The sequence below is a fragment of the Equus asinus genome, chromosome 7 (genome assembly GCF_041296235.1).
Source record: "Equus asinus isolate D_3611 breed Donkey chromosome 7, EquAss-T2T_v2, whole genome shotgun sequence".
Taxonomy (NCBI): Eukaryota; Metazoa; Chordata; class Mammalia; order Perissodactyla; family Equidae; genus Equus; species Equus asinus.
The window spans coordinates 84,086,908-84,107,193 of NC_091796.1; the positions used below are offsets into that span (position 1 = coordinate 84,086,908).

The window sequence follows — 20,286 nt, forward strand, 5'->3', positions numbered from 1 at the left end:
AGCCTGATGACTGCAACCCTGGCCAACGTCTTGACTGTAACCTCATAAGAGACCTCAAGACAGAACTACCCAGCTCTGCCACTCCCACATTCCTGACCCACAGAAACCGTGCAAGATAGAAAATACTTATTTTAAGCTGCTATGTTTTGGGGTAATTTTTTTATGCAGCAATAGATAAGTAATACAACTTACTAAACAATCTCATTAAACCCAGCAGTCCCTCTTCTAGAGAGATGAAAACTTGTATTCACACAAACACTTATAAAAACTTATGTTCAGGGGGCCGGCCCGGTGGCGCAGCAGTTAAGTGCGCACGTTCTGCTTCGGCAGTCCAGGGTTCGCCAGTTCGGATCCCGGCTGTGGACATTGCACTGCTTGTCAGGCCATGCTGAGGCAGGCGTCTCACATATAAAGTAGAGGAAGATGGTCACGGATGTTAGCTCAGGGCCAGGCTTCCTCAGCAAAAAAAGGAGGATTGGCAGCAGATGTTAGCTCGGGGCTAATCTTCCTCAGAAAAAAAAAAAAAGAAACAAAAAACTTATGTTCATACAAACACCTGTACACAAATGCTTATAGCAAGTTTGTTCATAATAGTCAAAAACTAGAAACAGCTCTAATGTCCTTCAGCTGGAGAATGGCTAAACAAATTGTGGTACACCCAAACAATGGATTACTACTGAGCAATAAAAAGGGATGAAATGCTAATCCGGCAGCAACAAGGATAAATCTCAGCTGTGTTAGGCTCAGTGAAAGAAGCCTGGCTCAAAAGGATACATACCATAGGCTTCCGTTTATTTCACTTTCTGGAAAAGGCAAAATTACAGGGACAGAAAACAGAGGAGTGTTTGCCAGGGCCTGGAGGTGATTGGAAGGGTTGACTGCAAAGGGACTTGGGGTAACTTTCTGGGATGTTGGAACTGTTCTGTATCTTGATGTTGGTGGCGGTTACATAGTAGTATGTGTTTGTTCAAACTCATAGAATTGTGCACTGAAAACAGCAGATTTTACTGTACGTAAATTCTACCTTAGTGACTAAATCTTACCTAAGATATTCATTTCATGGAAATGATTAATAAACCTTTGAGGTTGACAAAGTGATAGATTTGGGGTATAATACTATCCTCTGGAACTGTGAACTATGAACTCTCTAGAAAGTGACAACACAGGAAAACCTGAGTTGTGATTTACTAAAATGGGAATACTTTTATGATTTTTAGGTCATATGAACTAACCCGGAAGGACCGATTGTACAAAAACATCATTCGAATGCAGCATACGCATGGCTTCAAGGCTTTCCACATCCTCCCTCAGACCTTCCTGCTGCCGGCTGAGTATGCGGAATTCTGCAGTAAGTGCTTGACTGACTCCCCATCCTCAGCACCTGGGCTCAGGCAGACTTACCCCGAGGGCTGCCTCGAGTCACTAACCAAGCAGGGCTTTTCAGATCCTTACAAATTGTGTTTCTTTAGTAAAACAGCTGCAGAGATAACTTTAAAACTGTTTTTATTCTGATTGTGTACCTGTATATTTATTCTTAATAAGCTTGTTGGTATTATTTATGGGAGGACACATTGGTATTGTATACATGTGCCCTTGTCTTGTACAAAAGGTCTCTTCTTCTTTGATAAGAGTTAGTGCTTATGTAAGGATGTATATACTTCTGCATTTCAACTACATGTGCTTCCTTTTTGCTGTGTCTTTTCCCCTTTAAGGACTATTCTGCTCACTTTGATTTCTGGACTTGTGTGACTTACGTTTTTTAGGGTACAAGTGTCATGCGTCTGTTGGTGTTGGGGTTTGGAGGTACCAGTTAGTCACACTCTCTCTCCTTAAAGTCCAGACTAATTGAAAAATACACGTGGGAGCCATAATCTAAATGTCAGCTGTACCGCTGGTAAAGCCAGAGAGGAACACATGGTCCACCTCTGGGTTTCAGTGGGCTGCTTGTTTCTTTTGCCTTGAAGTGAACTCACCTCCCCATCTCCAGGTAGAGGAGATGGGCTATCTTAGGCTTTCCTCCATGGGGTCAGAGCCTGACCCTAACTCAGTACGCTTAGTGCACAGGAGAGGCATGAGTACAGAGGAGGTTGGAGGCAGGTCTTTGTGAGAGTCTAAATAGTGATAATAATAATAGCTGACACTTAATGAACATTTCCTGTCTGTTAGGCCCTCTCCTAAGTGGCATCTATATTCTGAGGTAGGTACTCTTATTGCTCCCAGTTTCACTGATGAGGAGACTGAAGTACGGAGAGGTTAAGAAACTTGTTATGCAGCTGACAAGTGGTGGAATTAGGATTCAGATCTGGCAGTTTGTTGTCAGAGGCCATGCTCTTCACCACTGCACTTTGTTGCTGAAGACGCTGGGCAGTATGCACACAATGACCATTTCTCAATATTGCCAATGAGAGAAGTCACCTCTATGAGGAGGATCAGGTACGACACAGAGAGAGGAGAGGCATACTGAGAGTTTTCCTCTCAGTAAGTCTGAGAGAGACTATTCCTGTTTTATGGGTAAAGGAAGAGAAAGTTCTCTCTAGACTTCCTGACTTTGGATTCTTTTAACCTGTTGGACTTAACAATCTGGGTCATTACCCAGTGGGGTCTTCAGCTTCTGGGACTTTCGTCATCAGGGGCCGTCATCAGAATCTACCCCTTCCATCTTGGTGAGGCCATTTCTCTGATAGCACTTGTTGCTGTGGCTGGGGCCATTGTTTGGCAGTTCAGTGTTTGCCCACAGGTGGCTCTGAAATGGATCATAAGAGAATGTTAATTAGGTGAATTAAGTTAACTTCAAAGCTACAGTACCCCTAAAGCTGAAAATTTGCAGTTAAGAATTTTTGTTACGTGACTTTAGCTACGTTACTTAAACCTCTCTGTGCCTTAGCTTCCTCCTCCGTAAAGTGAAACTATTACCAGTACTGACCTGATAGTGTTGTTCGGATTTTTAAATAGGTTAATATATGGAATGCACTTGGAATGATGCCTGATAGGTGCTTAATAAATGTGCAATATTATTTCCTATTTCAAATTACATTGAGATGTATTGTTATGTAATAAAATAAAAAACGACGTTATAAGCCAACATAAAAATGCTTCAACTAACGTGTCAGCAACATAAAAGGGTCCCCAATATGAACTCCTCTTGTTGAACTCCTAATGAGAAATTAAAGTCCAGGAAAGTTCCTTATTAAAGATGAAAGGAATCTAAGTTGAAAAATTCCCTTTCTCCTGTCTGCTATTTTTTCTTCTCAGTGCTCCCCCACCCCTGGAGGCAGGCTGAGGGCTGGCAGTGCTCCTTCAGATGATTGGGTAGAGGTAGGCTTCCTCCAGCGGTTCAAGCCTCACCTGCCTTTCAGTAGAATTGCTGCTTCAGCATATCGTTCAGACTTTGGTGTGTTCTACTTTTTAACAAAAGTCAATTCAAAAGGTCAGTAGAGCACACAGAATTAATACACCTGCAACCCACAGCTGCCACATTTAGGCCCAGGGCTAAATTACAGGCAAATGGTATTCCTCAGTCCCCAAAATGAACCTCTCATTACCATTGCCACCCAAAGACCACAGCAAGGACTTACTGTGTTTGTGGAAGAGGGAGGCCTGGGAAGACATGATAGTAAAGAGAAATCTTCTTCGCTTCATTCTTGCCAGGATACCATTCATTCTTTGTCAGTTGTCCAGAGTGCGTGACCTCTAAACTTAAATCCAGTAGGGAGAAATCTAACATCATTAGGTGAATTGTGTTGCCAAGTTTACATACTAGGGGCAAAACCCACTTATTCCTACCACTTCCTCTTTCAAAGAGACATTCCTCTCCTTCGTAAAGTCTGTTTTAAGTTCTCTTCTTTTCCTTTGGTGTCTACCTAGCATATTATGACTTGGAAATTCCAGTTTCTCCATGACTCTTGTAATCCTGACCCTCAGTGCTTACTTGAGTGTGGGCAGTAGGAGTTTTTTGAGAAGGAAAGGGACATGAACAGGCTGGCCTTAAGAAAAATAACTATGAAATGAATTGGAGGGAGCAGGCGGAAGACACACAGTGAACTCTTTGAAGGTTATAGCTGTGATCCAGATAAGAAGTGTAGATGGACACACCCAGGTAGCTGGACTGGAAAGGTGGGAATAGAAAGAATAGTAGAATGAACAAGGTTTATTAGCTGGCTGTGAGGAGTGAGGCAGGGGTCAAAGATATCTTCAGAGGTGTGAGTCTGAGACGCTAGGAAGATCACTAAGTCTTTAACCGGAAAGTGAACCAGGAACATAAAGGAACAGTGTTAAAGGGGAGAGGAGCGTTAAATTTTGGGCCAGGTCTGGATCTGAGGTGCCTGCAGTTATCTGTGTGGGGATGTTTTGCTGGCACTTGTAAAGGCAGTTTTGACTGCTGGCCAAAGATAGAGATTCTGGAAGTTGCAGGTATGGAGGTGGTATGATTACCAAGAGGGAGAAAAAGAAAGAGAAGAAGCACCACAGAGAAATCAGAGGGGAGAGAGAGCTAGAAGATATGAGCAAGGGAATGAGGTCCCAGAGGAGGCAGGAGAGGGTTAAATCAAGAGCCCAAGTAGCAGGGTGAGCTTTAAGAAGGAGGTGGACTTGTCTCTGCCCTAAAAGGAGGGAAGGAAGAAGGCTAGGTGATGACCTGAAGTCTTAGGTGGAGAGGAAAGCAGGCAAGTGGGTTTGTGTTACAGATTCCCAGCCTTCTTGGTGAGGAGAGTGTTGAGGACACACACCAGGAGTGAGAGGCCTAGGAAAGTCTTTGAGTGTTTGAGAGGGGCAGAAAGGGGTGGGAACAGTCTGCAAAGGGCCTTTGAAAGGGACCTGATAAGGAACGGTCGTGAGGATTGCCTAAAGACACTAGATACCAGCCAAAGTGGATCTCATGAATTTATAGCTTTTTGTTCTAGTAAAAGAAAACCTTAAATCCATCTCTGTAGAGATTTAGCCCAGAGACCAACCACTACCTCAAGAGATATGAAAGCTTAGATGCTGCCAAACCGTTCCCAGGAATACATGGCACAGATCTTTCTAGACTCTTGGTGCCACTGTTGCCAGTTACAGTATGTAGTAGAATGGGAGGTCTGTGACCCTGAGGAACCTAACTAAGAATCTCCTGCCAACTTCAGCCACTTCCCCCAAGTGGACAGCTTTCTAAGAGGACGAAGGAAGCAACAAGGAAGGTAGGGTGGCACCACATCAGAAAGGGAAACTTGCCCCCAAACGCCCAGCAGATTTCTGCTTATTTCTTATTGGCCAGAATTGTGTCCTATGGCCACCTTTAGTTACAGGAGAGACCGAGAAATGATTCTAAGGAATGAGCAAAATTTTGGTGTCAGCCAGTTAACTGCAGATGACTGGCTTTCCAAGCAGTCAGTAAGTGTACAGAATCATAATATTAGAATTATGAGATTTCAGCACATCAGACTAAGCCCCTCATTTAAAGATGAGACTGGACAGTTTAGGCAGATTACCCTTGGTGTCCTACGCTTGAAAAGCCAAGATTAGAACTAAGGTCTTACTACTCCTGACTCAGTGCTCTTTCCATTCAACAGAGCGTGCTGCCACCATAGGACCTGGAAGGCAGTAGAAAGAGTTGCAGACCCTGTCCAGTACATCTTCATCCTGACAGGCTGCTGAGCTCTTTGCCCTCCTCTTGCCTCTGACTTTTCTTGTTTCCTACCCACATTTTTAGAACCTGTGAAAGAAATCAACCTTTGTTCTGAAATATAACAAATCAAGGAGAAAAGCCTAGCTTGAAGGACAAGTCTTTGGTGTTTAGAATTTCAAGAACATGGTAAAAGTGAATCAGCTGAAGAGGCAGAAACTTCTGATGAGGCTAGTTCACAGAGTAAGATTCATTAAACGTTTTAGGTGGCAAAAATTAGATTTAACTAGATTTTCCCTTTTCTGAAAACAAGAGTTTTCTACATCTGCTTGTCACTGCAGAGGGTACTGTCTCCAGACGGGTTTGGTCATTTTCTTAGGCATTCCTGTAGTCCTCTGCGCTTCCTCTTTGCAACTCTCAGTGTCTCTGTAGTGACTTGTTCAAGATCTGCCTTTTCTGCTAGTCTCATCTCCATGAGGGCACGGACTGTCTTTCTCACTCCTCTGTGCCCCACCTAGCAAACTGATTGACTTGAATTGGGTACTTAGAAGTATTGAATGAGTGAAGTTTAGAAAATTTTGTAATTTTTTTTTCTTTTACTGTTAATAGCTTCTTCTGTGCTCAATCTATTGTCTCTTCAGAATCTGGGGGAAATGGCAAAATGGAAAAATGCATAAACTGTATATGTACATTCAATGGCTTCACTTTATAGAGATTTAATTTGTCTTAATTATATATATGTCATCTGTAGCAGGACTTTAAAATTATGCATTATGTTTTTTGAAAGATAATATATTCCCATGGTACCAAAAAAATACAAAACAATAATCAGTGAAGAGCCTCCTTTCTCTTCTTGTGTCTCAGTCATCCTGTTCTCAGTGTTACTAGAGTTTTGCCTATTCTTCTAGAGACATTCTCTGCACTTACTGGCATGTTGCTTGAGTGTGTGTGTGAACAGATGGAAGCATACGCTACATTGCCCTGCACTTCCCTTTTTTCACTGAACAGCCTGTCTTTGAGCTCATTTCATATCTCTTCATTCATAATGTTCTCGTTTTGTGTGTTTGCTTAATATTCCATTATGTAGGTCAGGTGTCTATAAACTATAGCTCTTGAGTCAAATCCAGGCTTCTGCCTGTTTTTATACATCCCTTGAGCTAAAACTGGTTTTTACATTTTTAAATGGTTAAAAAAACCCAAAGAAGAATAAAATTTTGTGGCATGTGGAAATCATAGGAAATTTGGTGTCCATAAATAAGGTTTCATTGGAACCTAGCCATGCCCCTCTGTTTGCATATTGCTTATGGCAGAGATTGCATGGCCCGCAAAGCCTGCAATATTTATTATCTGGCTTTTTACCAAAAAAAGTTTGCTAGTCCCATCATTACACATGCAATATAGCGTATTTAATTAATCGATGGGTATCTTTTGTTCTTATAATGCAGCATTGAATGGTCTTCTATGTACAACATTTCACATGTATGAGTAGAAGTAGAGCATACATTTCTAGAAGTGGAATTGCTCCTGGAGTTTTCAATTCGATGTGGCACGTTCCATTTTTCCTAATTCTGTTGGGTTGCATCAAGGGGAAAAGCAAGGGAAGATGGGGGAGAGTGGATAAGGGGATCTTTTTCTTCTGGTGAAATGATTTGTGGCACTAACAAAGTCAAGTTCCTGTTGCGAGGCCTTGAAAAGACAGTTATGCTCATATCAGAGGGAGAGTCCTTTGTCCTTGCTTCTCTCCTAGGTCCTCTGACCTTCCTCAAGGACGGAGCCATCTGCATGCCTCTGGGAGCCCTACTGTAGGTTGTCTGATTTCTCTTCCCGTGTTGCAAACATATTTAAAGTGTAAACCTAGGAAAGAAATAAAAATAAAGGACATCTTGTAATCACTTGTAAATTATTGTCCTCCCTCTCTACTTGCACATTGTTCTATTTAAGGCAATATTTTCTTATAAGCTCAGAGAAATTGCTTCAGGAAAGTAACCATATTATAGGAGATCCAGCTTTAGTTGTCACTGTCTGCAGTGGGAGCCTCTGGAGGTCCTTTAATTAGTGGAAACAAGAATCTCAAAGATTCATGAAGGTTGTTTGTGACAGTAGTAGACTAACATCCAGATATTTGCTTTATTTTGTTTTCATCCTCTCATTCCAGAGGGGAAATGGTGGAAGAAATATATTCTGTCATTTTGCTGTCTCCTCCTCTCCCTCCTTCTCTCTTTCTCCTCTTCCCTCTCTTTTTCTTCCTCTCTCTCTCTGTTTTGTTTTCATTTTTAAGGCTAGTCCGAAAATACAGGTTATTTTAACTGCTGCCCTACACTTAGAAATTTGGAAAATTCTTTGGATACTTGAGTAGATAACCATTGTTGAAATTGAGGATGATAAACTCATGTCCTTTCTTTCTCTTTGTTTCTCTTTCCCCATTTTTATCTCTCAATATTTTGAGCAGATTCATATTCAAAGGACCGGGGACCTTGGATAGTAAAACCTGTGGCCTCTTCTAGGGGGCGGGGCGTCTACCTGATCAACAACGTAAGTATGCTATGCGGCAGATGGCAACCTGTCTCCTCATTGCTTCTTCCCTCCTTCACCCTTGGTCCTGGGTACTGATGTGGTTGCTTTTCATTAAGAGCAGGTGTTCCTTTCTGAAATCTGCATTCAGAAGTGTCAGTTGAGGCTGGGTGTGAGTAGGCTGCCGTTCACCTTGCTGACAGTAACCTCCTCCCATGCCAACAGTTACTCATATGGCTAAAAAGTCACTTGATCAAATTTTGGGGGAGAGCAAGCTTTGGTGTCAGCAGAAAAAAAGGTACCCTTTCTGCTTTCAGCATACTGTCATTGTTACTTCCTCAGTGCTAAGAATTAATTGGTAGTATTTACGTTTAGTTTCTCTTGTAAGCAGAACTGTGGGTTCTTGCCCTCAAGGTCATGAAGGACATTAACCTTAATTTGGTGTAGCATCCTTGCTGCTGCTTCTACTCCTTCCTTCCTCACTCTTTCCGTCCCTCCCTCCCTCCTCCTGCTCTTCTCCTCATCCTCTTTTTTTTCCCCCAAAAGTCATCAGTATCTTGAATCTTTGCAAGATCCTCATTAAAAGTTGTTTTTAAATTGAATGCATATACCGAGTAAAATAAAATAAAATCTCAACTCTATTTTCACTTTCTAGACTCACAACAGTAGTTAATAACTTAATATGGTTGATTAATCTTTCTTTTTTCCTCAACTTTACATTGTATAAATTCCTAGTTTGATATTTATTGTGCTTATATGACTTCCTGTCCTACCTTCCACATTCCATCTCTAAGTTTGATTACTTTTTATTTATTTATTTATCTGGTGAGGAAGATTGTCCCTGAGCTAACGTCTGTTTCCAATCTTCCTCATTTTGCTTGAGGAAGATTGTCCCTGAGCTAACATCTGTGCCAGTCTTCCTCTGTTTTATATATAGGACGCTACCACAGCATGGTTTCATGAGCAGTGTGTAGGTCTGTGCCTGGGATCCAAACCCCAGGCTGCCAAAGCAGAGCGTGCAAACTTAACCACTGTGCCATCAGGCTAGCCCTACTTTTTATTATTTTTATATTTCAAAGGTTTATAATATTTACATTCTCTTCAATAACTATGATTCATTTTCTCTGCTTTATCTATAAGTAGAGTAAAAAAAAAATTTTAACTCAATAGAAACTTTATAGTTTGGAATTCTGAAATTAATCAGTATTTAAGCCTGGGTCTTTTTTCGTTCTTCCTCTTGGACATCTGGTCAGACCTTTTAGTCTGGAAACTAATATTTTTCTTAAGTTCAGGGAAAATTATCCCTTTTTTTGGTCTTTGTTTCTGCTTTCAGAACTCCTTTTTGAGGCATTCTCGGTCTTTTCTTCACATCAACTTTTCTCTCATTTTTCTTTGTCTTGCCTATGTTTATCTTCTAGATCACCAGTTTGAGCTCTATCTATTTTATTATTCATTCCATCTACTATATTTCTGTATTGGCTTATCATAGTTTCCAGAAACTCTTATTTTCTGATTGGCCTTTTTTTTTTGGTAACTGCCTTTTGTTGCTTAATGGATACAGTTTGCCTGCTGGTCTTTCTGGGGATACTTTCTGCTGATCTTAGGTGTTGAGTTATATTCATGAACAAAAGACTAGACTGATTGAAATTGGCAGCTGGCCTGGGTTTCCCCTGCTGTTGTATAGGACTGTTTTGTTTCCCTTAAAGCTTCTCCCTGGACAAGAGGCTGATGGGGGCTTTTTGTTTTTATTTTTTGAGGAAGATTGGCCCTGAGCTAACATCTGTTGCCAATCTTCCTCCTTTTTTTTCTCCCCAAAACCCCAGTACGTAGTTGTATATTCCTAGTTGCAAGTCCTTCTAGTTCTTCTATGTGGCATGCTGCCACAGCATGGCTTGATGAGTGTTGCATAGGTCCATGCCTGGGATCCAAACCGGCAAACCCTTGGCTGCCAAAGCGCAGCATACAAACTTAACCACTACGCCACCTGGTTGGCCTCTGACAGTGGGTTTTGTATAAGGGCAAAGTATGTTGACTTCACGTTAGGTGGACATGGGTAAGGAGCCTGCCCCTTCCTTCCCCCTCACTCAAATAGGGCAGGCATTATTGTGAATATTGAGGAAGATTTTGGTGATGTCCATCTTGGGCAGAGCTGCCCTTCCTCTCTTTTCTCCTTCCTGTCTTTTGTAGGGGTAGACTGGCCTCAAGTTGCACTCTTCTGTCAGATCCCTGCCCCCACACAAGATGGGTCCTCCCCAGTGTATCTCATTGTCCTGAGGGCAAAAGCTTTGGGTGTTGGAGAAGGCCCTCTGGCCTCACTGTTCCAAATGCTATTTGTTAATTAATTATCCTTGGTCCACTCCTGCTCTTCATGTTTATTCATTACCAGCTTGGAACTTCTCAGAGGCCTCCTTGAGAGGAGGTCACTCTTAGCTCTGATATTTTGGCCTGGGGCTTCCTCTGCTCTGTTTTCTCAACCTGATCCCATGTGCTTTCTCTTTTTCAATATTTCGTTATACTTTTGGTCTGTTGTTGGCTCCTTTAACTGTTTTCTAGACTTGTTATCAGTTCATTCTTTTAAAAATGTCTTTTCTGCCCTTTTACTGGGACTCTGGAAGAGGGGGAGGTAGCTGTGTTGTGTGTGTGGTCAGCACTCCATCTTAAATCCCCAATTCTCTTTTCACATGGTCTGAGCTGTTTCTTGTATTTGCAGAAACTCACTTTCTGAAGGGTCTTTCACATTGGAAAATCTATTTTCAGTCTGGAATAAAAACTGTGCGGTAAACACTGATGGCCAGACCTTTTGTGCTGAAGAAAATGGGGCCTGGTTCTGACACAGCAACTACTACAGCCCCAGGCTGCAAGTCCTGTGACCTGGCCCTGGGTCACTCTGGAGGGCTTTTACCCTGGGTCTCATGTGACAGAAGGCTCTGGTCATGTGCGTTCGATCTCCCTTTTCTTGTCTCTGTTCTGACCTTGGCTTGGAGGCTCCTGTCCGACAGCTTTTCCTTCAGTTCCATGCCAGGAGCTCCAGTGTTGTTTGAATCACATAGACGGCACTAGTTTGGGTTTGGGTTTGAGCTGCCAAATGGAATTGCTATTGATAGTCAACTGTGGTACAAGTTTGCTTTTTATTTTCTTAGACATGAGTCAAAAAGAATAGGATCTATTCCCAGCTCTTCTGGGACTTTTTTCTCTTGGAATGCTCTTTTGCCCTAGTGATTTGTTATTTTAAAACCAACATCATAAAGAATAGAAAAGTTAAACTTTCCTTGGTGGGGCTGAGAACCCGTGGGTGACAAGTCTTTAGAGAATGTGCTTGGCAGGCTGTCCTCCTCCCCCCAGCTCTCCCTGGGCTGAATCCCTTGAGACCCCCTGCATGGATCAAAGTACTTGGCAGGACCCTTTGCCTCCCCCTCCTCCTCAGTGAAGCTTTGGAATGAGTCTGATTCTTTGAGGTATTTGGTGAAGGTGCCAGACAGAAGCCTGGGAAGATGCCAGCAGGCACTGGGGGAAGCTGGCAACATGTGGACATAATGGGAAAATATTCCCATTTCACTCCAAAACTGGAATTTTATCACCTTTTACCCAGACCTGCAAACCATGTAGTTAATCCTCTTCTCCCTCTCCTTACACACAGGCCTAACCATCCCCTCTTTTCCGTACCTGGATCCTTTCCCGTGGAATATGTGACCCATTAGCCAACTGGATGAAGTAACTCTTTCCAAGGCTGCTGCCTGCTTTCCTTTTAGATTGGAGGGGGAGGGGGAGGGAGCGCTCAGGCGGAGGGTCTGTGAGCAGAACTAATGTGAATGGGTGGGGGACATTGGGGAGGGCGGAGTTCGATGTGAGGGCCAAATAAAAACATCTTTCCCCATCTTCCCACTGGAGTGAGAGGGCCTCTTATTAAAAATTCCCAATAATAGTCATAACCTTTTGGAAAATATCTGCAAATAGCAACTTTTACCATTACACGAACAGGATAAAGGATAGAAAGAGCATTGCTTTTATGTAATATTGAAGAGAGAAGTGTGAGCTCCTACAGATGGAAGCGTCTTGGCCAGCTGGCTAGCACGGTCTCTTAATGCTGTGCTCTTTAACTCCAGAAATACAGCAAAAGGAACAGAGTTGTGTTTGCTCCAGCTCCTTCAGTAACCGTGACTAAATGCCATGTTTTCCCAATTTAGTATATTCAAATCAAGGAGGGGAAAGATCTGGTGTTTTCTGATTAAGGTATGACTTTGATTATGGAAGTCAAATTTAGTCATCCTTGTCTCACACATTATCCGTGGTAAATACAATATTAATATTTTCTCTGAGATTTTGAAGTATCAGGAAGGTATTTGCATCACTCTATTCACTCCCATATTTGTGCCTATAATTCTGTACAACTCTCTTGTTTCTATATGTTCATATGTTGTTGCCTTATTTGCTCTCTATTTTTTATCATTGTTCAACAGATATTTAGGGAGCCCTTGCTGTGTGCCAGGTGCTGCCACTCCTTAAAAATAGGGACTTTCTCTTAATCCTTATGTATCTTCATTAACTCAGTGCCTTGCTCTGGGTAGAATGGCAGGTGACGTGCTGTGAGGGATGCTGTGGAGTTGTGGAACTTAGTAAACAGACCCACATAGATACTGTTGACTTTGCAGTAATAATAATAACTGGATATTTCTTGAGCATTTAATATGTGCCTACCACTGTGCCTTACAAATATAATCTCATTTAGTCTTTATAAGACCTCTATGAGGTAGTTACTATTATTTCCTTATTATGTGGTAGAGTTGATTGTAACTCAGGTCTAGCTGATTCCAGAGCATACACTCTTACCATTCAGGGGTACCACTGTACCATTCTACCTTACAATCACTTAACAGCTACCATGAGCTTTAATCTTAAAGTCCAGTTAGAAAGATTAATGTATTTCCAACTTTCCCAATAATTCATATTCTTGCTTTAGCATACTTTGGGAGGGCAGTTTGAACTTGGAATTGAAATTATTTAAAATGAGTTAATTGGGGATTGATAAAAAGAAAACAGACTTGAAGGTATCAAAAGGCTTTCACTATACAAAGAAGTTGTACCCAAACCATTCTTTTCTTCTGTGAGCTTACAGGTTAATTCCTGATGCAGATAGAAATGAAGGGGACAGACTCCTGAACAAATACTGAGTTACCTAAATGATGTAAGGGATTATGTTGTGCATCACTTGAAGGACAGATGTGTATGATGAGGAAGGGAAGGGAGGAAATGCACATGGACGCTAGGTGTGTCATGGAGTGAACACCATCGCCCGTGTGTTCTCTGGTTTGGAGGAAAGTTGGCGGTCGTGTATCTGTTGTAGCCTATTGGTGTTACTTGGTAGGAAGAGAGCTGCAATTGTTTAATTTTAGGTTAGAACACAGCCTGCAGCTTGCTGCTTGTACGGTGATTGCCTCACTTCTTACACACTAAGCTGACTCAAAATAGAGATCATCCTTGTGAGAAACTGATCAAGAAATGAAGGGAGTCAGGAAGCGGTGTGGGTGATTCATGAGTGTGAATCAGTACTGATGTCATGGTGTCCACATGGTGCACAGAAATGGGGTGTGAAAGTTGTGTTCTGAGTTTGAGATAGTGACAGTGGGAAATGAGAGGGAATCACATTCCTGTGACTCTGGAGTTGCTCATCATGGTTGTGTATAATCTGTTGGGTCACAAAATTATCGTTATTCTATGATAACTGTAGTATTTGAGATAGCAGATGCATTATTCTAAAGACAAACTTTCGAATTTGGGGGACAATTACTTTCGGTCAGAGCTTTGGGGAAAGATGTGAATGGTACTTAAGAGTTGAGCCTCTGAGGCAGACTGCCTGGGGTCAGTGCTGCTCTGTCCATTATTAGCTGTGTGACTTGGAGCTGGCTCCTAACCCTCTCTTACTCTTTCCTCATCTGTAATATTTGGAGCATGATATACCTACCTCATGGGGTTGGGTGAGGATTAAATGAAATAATACTTGTGGAGAATTAGAACAGCGCTTGGCACCTAGAGAATGTTGAGTACCTTTATTAAATTTTATTTTTTTCTGCAAATGTTAATAGTTATTTCTGTTGCTGCTACTGTAGCTATTATCATCACAATGATTATTATAGCCACTTCCTTTTTGGAGTCCTTTTGTCCTAGCTGGATTGTGATAACTTCCAGCTGATTTCTCTGTCTTAATCTAATCTCATAGAGTTGTTCTATTCCAGGTATTTTAATCTTACTATTTACTTAATCAAGAATCCACAGTAATTTCTTGCTTCCAACCATATTCAATATAAACTCCCCTTGCCAGGGGTTCAGATTCCTTTGCCAGTGGGCTCCCTCCATCCTGATTGTGTAACTGTACCTTTCATCATTTCCCCATTCCATCTTTAGGTTAGTGCATCTGCCCACTCTCCTTTCTCCTGGACCTTGTGCATGCCATCTTCCCATGACGGCCTCCTTTCCTTCCCACCATGAGCTTGATAGCTTTAAGCACCCACTTCTGCTCCTGCTCTTCCCAGACAAGCCTGCCCTGACTGGTCCCCTCTAACTGGTCTGTACTTCCACTTTCCAGCTTCACATCTTGCACTTGCAGATAGACTGCTTTGTGCTCTTTTAAATTATATATTTTGCTGTCCCTCTGCCTAAATATTACACTCTTTGGGAGTAGAGATTAGGCTCTGCAAGGGCAGGGATTATCTCTCTTTTCTTCATCACTGTATTCCCAGTGCCTTATACAGCATCTAATTATCAGTTCTCATAATTATCTATCATATAAATGACTCATTTTTCATTGAGAAAATCTTTAAAAGATCTAGTTCGATCTTTGCCTACAGTGGCATAGCAAGTACCATTGAGTGAATCAATGAAACATCCATCTGTTTCACAGAGGAAATGCCAGGATCCATTGTGGAAAGATCTGTAAGTTGTCTAAGCAACTTGGTGAAAGCCTTCATTTAAGAATAATGGTAGTATTTTAAAGTTTCCATTGTACTTTACATTTGGGAGAAAGCAAGTTTTTATTTATTTTTTAAGTAGCTTTTATTTTGTTGGCATGTAACTATTTAATATCATGTATATAAATCTTTAAAGCTGTTTGGGCTCTCTTTATTATGTGAGAGGTGCTGTGTAGATTTATTTTTCCCCTCATTGTAATTGGATACCTACGGTGTTTATGGAGGTGGTGTGTTATGTGGCCAGTTGAATATATGGGTGGCTTGGAGGAAAATTTTCTTAGAGTGTTAGTTTTCCACATTATCATTTCTAAAAGGTGAAGAACTGTGCTCCCTTGTTGTAAGTTAGGGTTTGTTTGTGTCTCTCCCCTTTCATTCTTTCTCTTTACTCAATAGCCAAACCAGATTTCCCTGGAAGAGAACATCCTGGTCTCCCGCTACATCAACAACCCCCTGCTCATAGATGGTGAGTTGGGTTAGGCCCTTGTCTAGGATGGGTGAGATCTCACTAAATTTATTTTCACATTTTCATAGTCTTCTCTAGTAAGTCTTAAGCTAGTGTGAAATTCTTGGTAATATGGCTCCAGAGAAGAGGCTGGTTCCTTACCTACCTCATAGGATTATTTTGAAGATGAAATGAGATAATAAAAAAGGAAATGCTTTGTGGGTTATACAATAACAAATATGTATGCAAACTGTCCAGTAGATATATGTCATTTCTCTCTCTCTCCTATTATGTATATATATGTGTATGTATGTGTGAAATGAATAATTATTTATCCTCAGAAAGCAAGCTTTGTGGGCAGTCTGTGTTTTGTAGGAGAGCAGGACTGTTCTTTCTTTTATATTTCTTTGTTACATTGTTTTGTTTATTCTGTAACAGAAAACAAATGGACTTAGTTTTTCCTGTGAATCCAACTTTTTTCCTAGATTTCAAGTTTGATGTGCGCCTCTATGTGCTGGTGACTTCCTATGATCCCCTTGTCATCTACCTCTATGAAGAAGGATTGGCTAGGTAAGAGACTTTCTGGACAGAGGGTGTTTATTAGAGTGGACCCATTAGAGAGTATATTAAGATCAGGCTGTTTCTTTCTGTTATGTTCAACTCAGGGAAATAGCGGGCACCCAGATGGGTTTCATATTACAGAAGTCAGTGTCATTACTGTACAGTCTCACCTGCATATCCACACATATGGACAAGTGTGTGAGTGTAAACATCCACCTTTCCCAGCAGGCATCCAGGATCACATCCTATTTTCATGCAATGGCAATTGTTATGAAGACTCTAGGGCTTCAGATAATTTGCCATTGTTCTTCACAATTGATCTAGAAAGAAAAAAAAATTCCCACATTTATTTATCTGTTTATTTTAATGCTCATGACAATCCTATAGTTGATGCATTTTTGCAGTTGAGGAAACTGAGGTTTAGAGAGGTGAGGGAACTTGAAGTCACTTTTCTGAGATCTCCCAGCTGGTTGGTAGTAGAGTGGGAATCTGAACTCATGGCTTTGACTCCAGAGCTCAAGGCCTGAGCTGTTTCATGCTTTCTTATATTTAGGGGGCATTAGCTGCTTTTTTTTCTTTTTCTTTTTTCACCTGCAAGTAATATACTTTACAGTGGTTGTATATAGATTATTCTGTTTTTCTTGGAGTACTTTTTAGGTTTTAAGGTAATGTGACTTACTTACAAAATTAAGTTCCAGTTATAATAATCTGAAGTTTTGTTTCTCATAGCCACAGGATTTTACAGGTGATGGATGGGTTTTCACTGACCCTTTAAATTGTTTAAAATAAGTATGTAACTTTGCTGTGCTGTGTTCTTTCCCCCCACAAAACTGACAGGTATTTATTTATATTTATCAACTAGCTTGCCCTGAAGTTCCTTTTATGCATAGTGGCCTTAGAGAGCATCGCAGTATAGGAGGTGGTTTGCATTTGAGCGGTCGTGACAAGTTAAACAGCATGGTCTATATGTGTTTCTGTATTTTAGAAAATACACTTCAATGATGGGAAATACCATGATAAAAGAAGGCTACCTATTTAAGTATAGGTGCTTTTGACACATATTGTTGTGTTCTGACAACTGTTATTTTAGAATCTTATTTTAATTATTCCATATACTCAGATTTTTTGATTCATCCTGTGACTAGAATCAGAGGGGGAGAGCAGGCTGACCAGATTCTAGCTGGTTGAGCCATGTCCTCCCTTCACCTCTAGGTGGCAGTGACAGCATTTATAAGCCCTGTCATATTCTTAACTAGGATTTATGAGTTTGAGATCTGGGAACATTGGAGGCTGCTGAAGCTCCCTAGTTCTGGCCTCTTGTTCCTTGAAAATTGAGGAGGGAGAAAATGAAAACCTGTCTCAGTTTTTAGGTGAAAGATTGAACCAGGCATCTGGGCACAAACTGACTACCAACTCTGACCACATTTTCATGGAAAGAAGTTTTCTGTAGTGTTTGTAGGCATGTGTGCTCTCATGCTCTGAAGTATAGAGGTAAGAGCTGAGTCCCCAAATTGTCTAGAATGGAAGAAGGTAAAATATACCCCTTACTTCTGCTCAGGTATATAAACTGCTGAGGACTTTCTATTTTGTAATTTGAGATGTCTCGAGTTTTCCCTCTTGTGTATGTATTGTGGTCTTCTCCTTCCTCCTCCATTTATTCATCCTCACCCCAACTTGTCTCCTGTACCCCTCTCGGGAACTGATTATATCCTGCCACAAATTGGATTTCTTAAATAAGGAAAAGACATTGAGGTTATGCTCACTGTCTCTCAGGGATATCATGCCAGTATGTTTTGCATGTTATTCCAAAGACATTTCACCCACAATATTAGCAGCCCTCTTTGTTGGTAAAATTTGGCCTAGTTTTAAGACCTCAATGGTTCAGATGTGAAATGAGAGCAATACCAATGTTTGTTATAGAATTTACTATAGGTACACAAGTGCTTTGGTTGGGTATGTGTTAGAAGTCAGAATCCACTGAATTGAGTAACTCTCTTCTCTTGCTTCCAGCAGGAAATGAGTGTGTATATTTAAAAGGAAAAAAAAAGGATGCTCTTTCTCAGAATAATTTGGAAGATAGCTTTTTAAAAGCTCAAACCAAATTGAACCAAAAAATGTGAATTTTCAGGGCTTTGGCTCATTTTGCCCAAAAGTATAGGTAAATGTAAAAGCTTTACAAAAGGACAGTACATTATGACAGGCTGTTAGCCAGAGGCCTGCCAGGGTGTATTGCTCTGCACAATAACTTCCATGTGCCTGAGTTCCTGTGTCTTAACTCACTGTGTATCCTGGCATTCATCTGCTGCTTTTTAATCCTCACAATCCGCTCGACTGTGTCATTACATTCACCAATAGTCTAGAGCATCTCCAGGTCTGCAGCCTCTACTAATCTTGGGTCACGTGTGTTTTATGTAGACATTACTGAAAATAATCAGTTTGGGATGAGATCACTAGGCCATTTTTCTTTGAGGTTCAACAAGGAAAACCATAATCTTTCCTAAAGAGACAGAACTGGCAGCCAATACAATTGGTTTCCTTCTTTAGAAAAGAAGGGTCTTATCCCATATCACTTCTGTTTTGGGCTTCAAAATTAATGCTTGGGTGACAGAAGGATTGAGTTCATTTCACAATAAAGTTTTGTGAAAAGCATTTTGTGTAAATTCTTTACCTTCTTAAACTTACTAAAGAAAAAGACCCTAAATGGTTTCGTTCTATATTAATAATTTCAGTTGTCCTTGTTGTATTAACATAGGAAGTAGGAAACTTATTATTTTCCTATACATGGGCAAAATATTGAGATTTAAAAAAAAATTGTTTTCCTGGTATTTGGGTCCAGCGTTTTGCCACATCCCACTTTTGAGTTTCACGTGTATGTTGCTGTTTTGCACCAGCAGGGGACACTCAGTTTCCAGAGAGGGGTACCGTTTGCTACCAAAATGTGGGCTCTTTTTCCTGTCATAGGTGGAATCCAAAAGGACTTTGTCCTGGATTTTACAGTTTTAGGTGGATCCAATATGTGGTCTCAATGATTTGATGAGGCCCTTTTTGAGACAAAGCTAATAGCCAAATTTTCACTGAAACAGGAAAAATAAAAGTTAAAAAAAAATTAAGACAAAATTGAGTTGAAAACCAAATGTGTTGTCAGAGACCCAAAGATAGGTAGCACTAGCAAGTTGGGGGCAATGAAAGTGCCTGTCCAGGGAACTGGGCGAGTTCCCGCCACGCAGTGGAGGAGGAGCAGACGCTGAGAAGGCCCGCTTGGGGACTGCCTCTTTTCTGCCTCAGCCATATTATTCAGTGGAAATTCAGAAAAGACCCCAAAGCGTTTGTAATGCCTTTCCCTTCCTTCCTACCCCCAGTTCCTTCTTCAGTAGCCTTCCTTGCTAATTAACACTGGCTCCGCAGGGATATTTACCTTTTCTCTGCTGGATTCCTGTGGTTTTGAAAGAATTCAGGTACTTGCTGGTTGCCAAGGAATTCAGATTACCTCACAGGCTGCACACTGTCCAGAATCTGCCACAGCAGCAAGAGCGGGGAAGAGACACCAACAAGGGGGAGAAAACCCTCTCCAGTGCTCATTGTCACCCTCCCTGGCAGGCTCTTGCTGTTTGTGAAGCTTGAGTCATTTCTGGCTCTAAAGACAGGGGATCAGGCTGGTAATCCCCTCCCAGACGGCTCCGTAGGGCGCTGCCTCGTCACTGCGGCACTTTGGCAGTCTCCTGGCTGCAGCTGGTTGACAGCAGATCAGAGAGCTCGTGGGCCTCTTGTTCTCTTCCATAAGATTTTTCTGGGTCAGGCCAGAATGAAACCCAGTGGCTCCTGGCAAGGCTGTCTGAGGTGCTGTCTCTTCGTCGTCCAGGCCTCTCTGGCTCTGAATAGCTACACCTGCTGAAAGATAACTCATGTGCCACAGCCAAGGGCTCAGGGTTGGGCTCCTCTTGCCTTTGTACATTTGTAGTGAATGTTTGTTAGAATCTGTAACTATCAAAGGAGGAGGGTAACTGTTCTACGTCTAGACTATATCTCTGACTATGGTGTCATGTTCTTAGAAGAACAAAATAATTTTTGAATGGGGGGAAAGAGTTTATTTAAAAGATCCTGCTCTATGCTTTCCTTCGTCTTTTGCTTTCATACTGGGAAAGTTTCTGGAACAAGCAACTCAGGTGCAGTTTTAGTTAATGCTTATCAAGCGCCTACTCTGTGTCTAACATTGA

At 41.4% G+C, this 20,286-nt stretch overlaps 1 protein-coding gene and 1 long non-coding RNA gene across 27 annotated transcripts in view; one reads left to right on the top strand and one right to left on the bottom strand.

Moving 5' to 3' along the window:
• TTLL5 (tubulin tyrosine ligase like 5) overlaps positions 1 to 20,286 on the top strand; it is a 279,445-nt gene that overhangs the window by 26,415 nt on the left and 232,744 nt on the right. For all 26 annotated transcript variants that reach the window (XR_011504698.1, XR_011504700.1, XR_011504699.1 and 23 more), the window contains 4 exons: positions 1,218 to 1,348; positions 8,046 to 8,128; positions 15,463 to 15,532; positions 15,997 to 16,081. Coding sequence is in view for 23 of the 26 variants with exons in the window: in XM_044774056.2 (XP_044629991.1) it covers positions 1,218 to 1,348; positions 8,046 to 8,128; positions 15,463 to 15,532; positions 15,997 to 16,081 (369 nt within the window). In the remaining 3 variants the exon portion in view is untranslated. The remainder of the gene's footprint in view (positions 1 to 1,217; positions 1,349 to 8,045; positions 8,129 to 15,462; positions 15,533 to 15,996; positions 16,082 to 20,286) is intronic.
• LOC123287176 (uncharacterized) lies at positions 6,294 to 19,939 on the bottom strand. The gene is made up of 3 exons (XR_006530257.2): positions 19,488 to 19,939; positions 16,243 to 16,392; positions 6,294 to 7,450 (listed from the first exon to the last, which is right to left on the bottom strand). It is a non-coding gene; the product is annotated as an uncharacterized lncRNA (long non-coding RNA).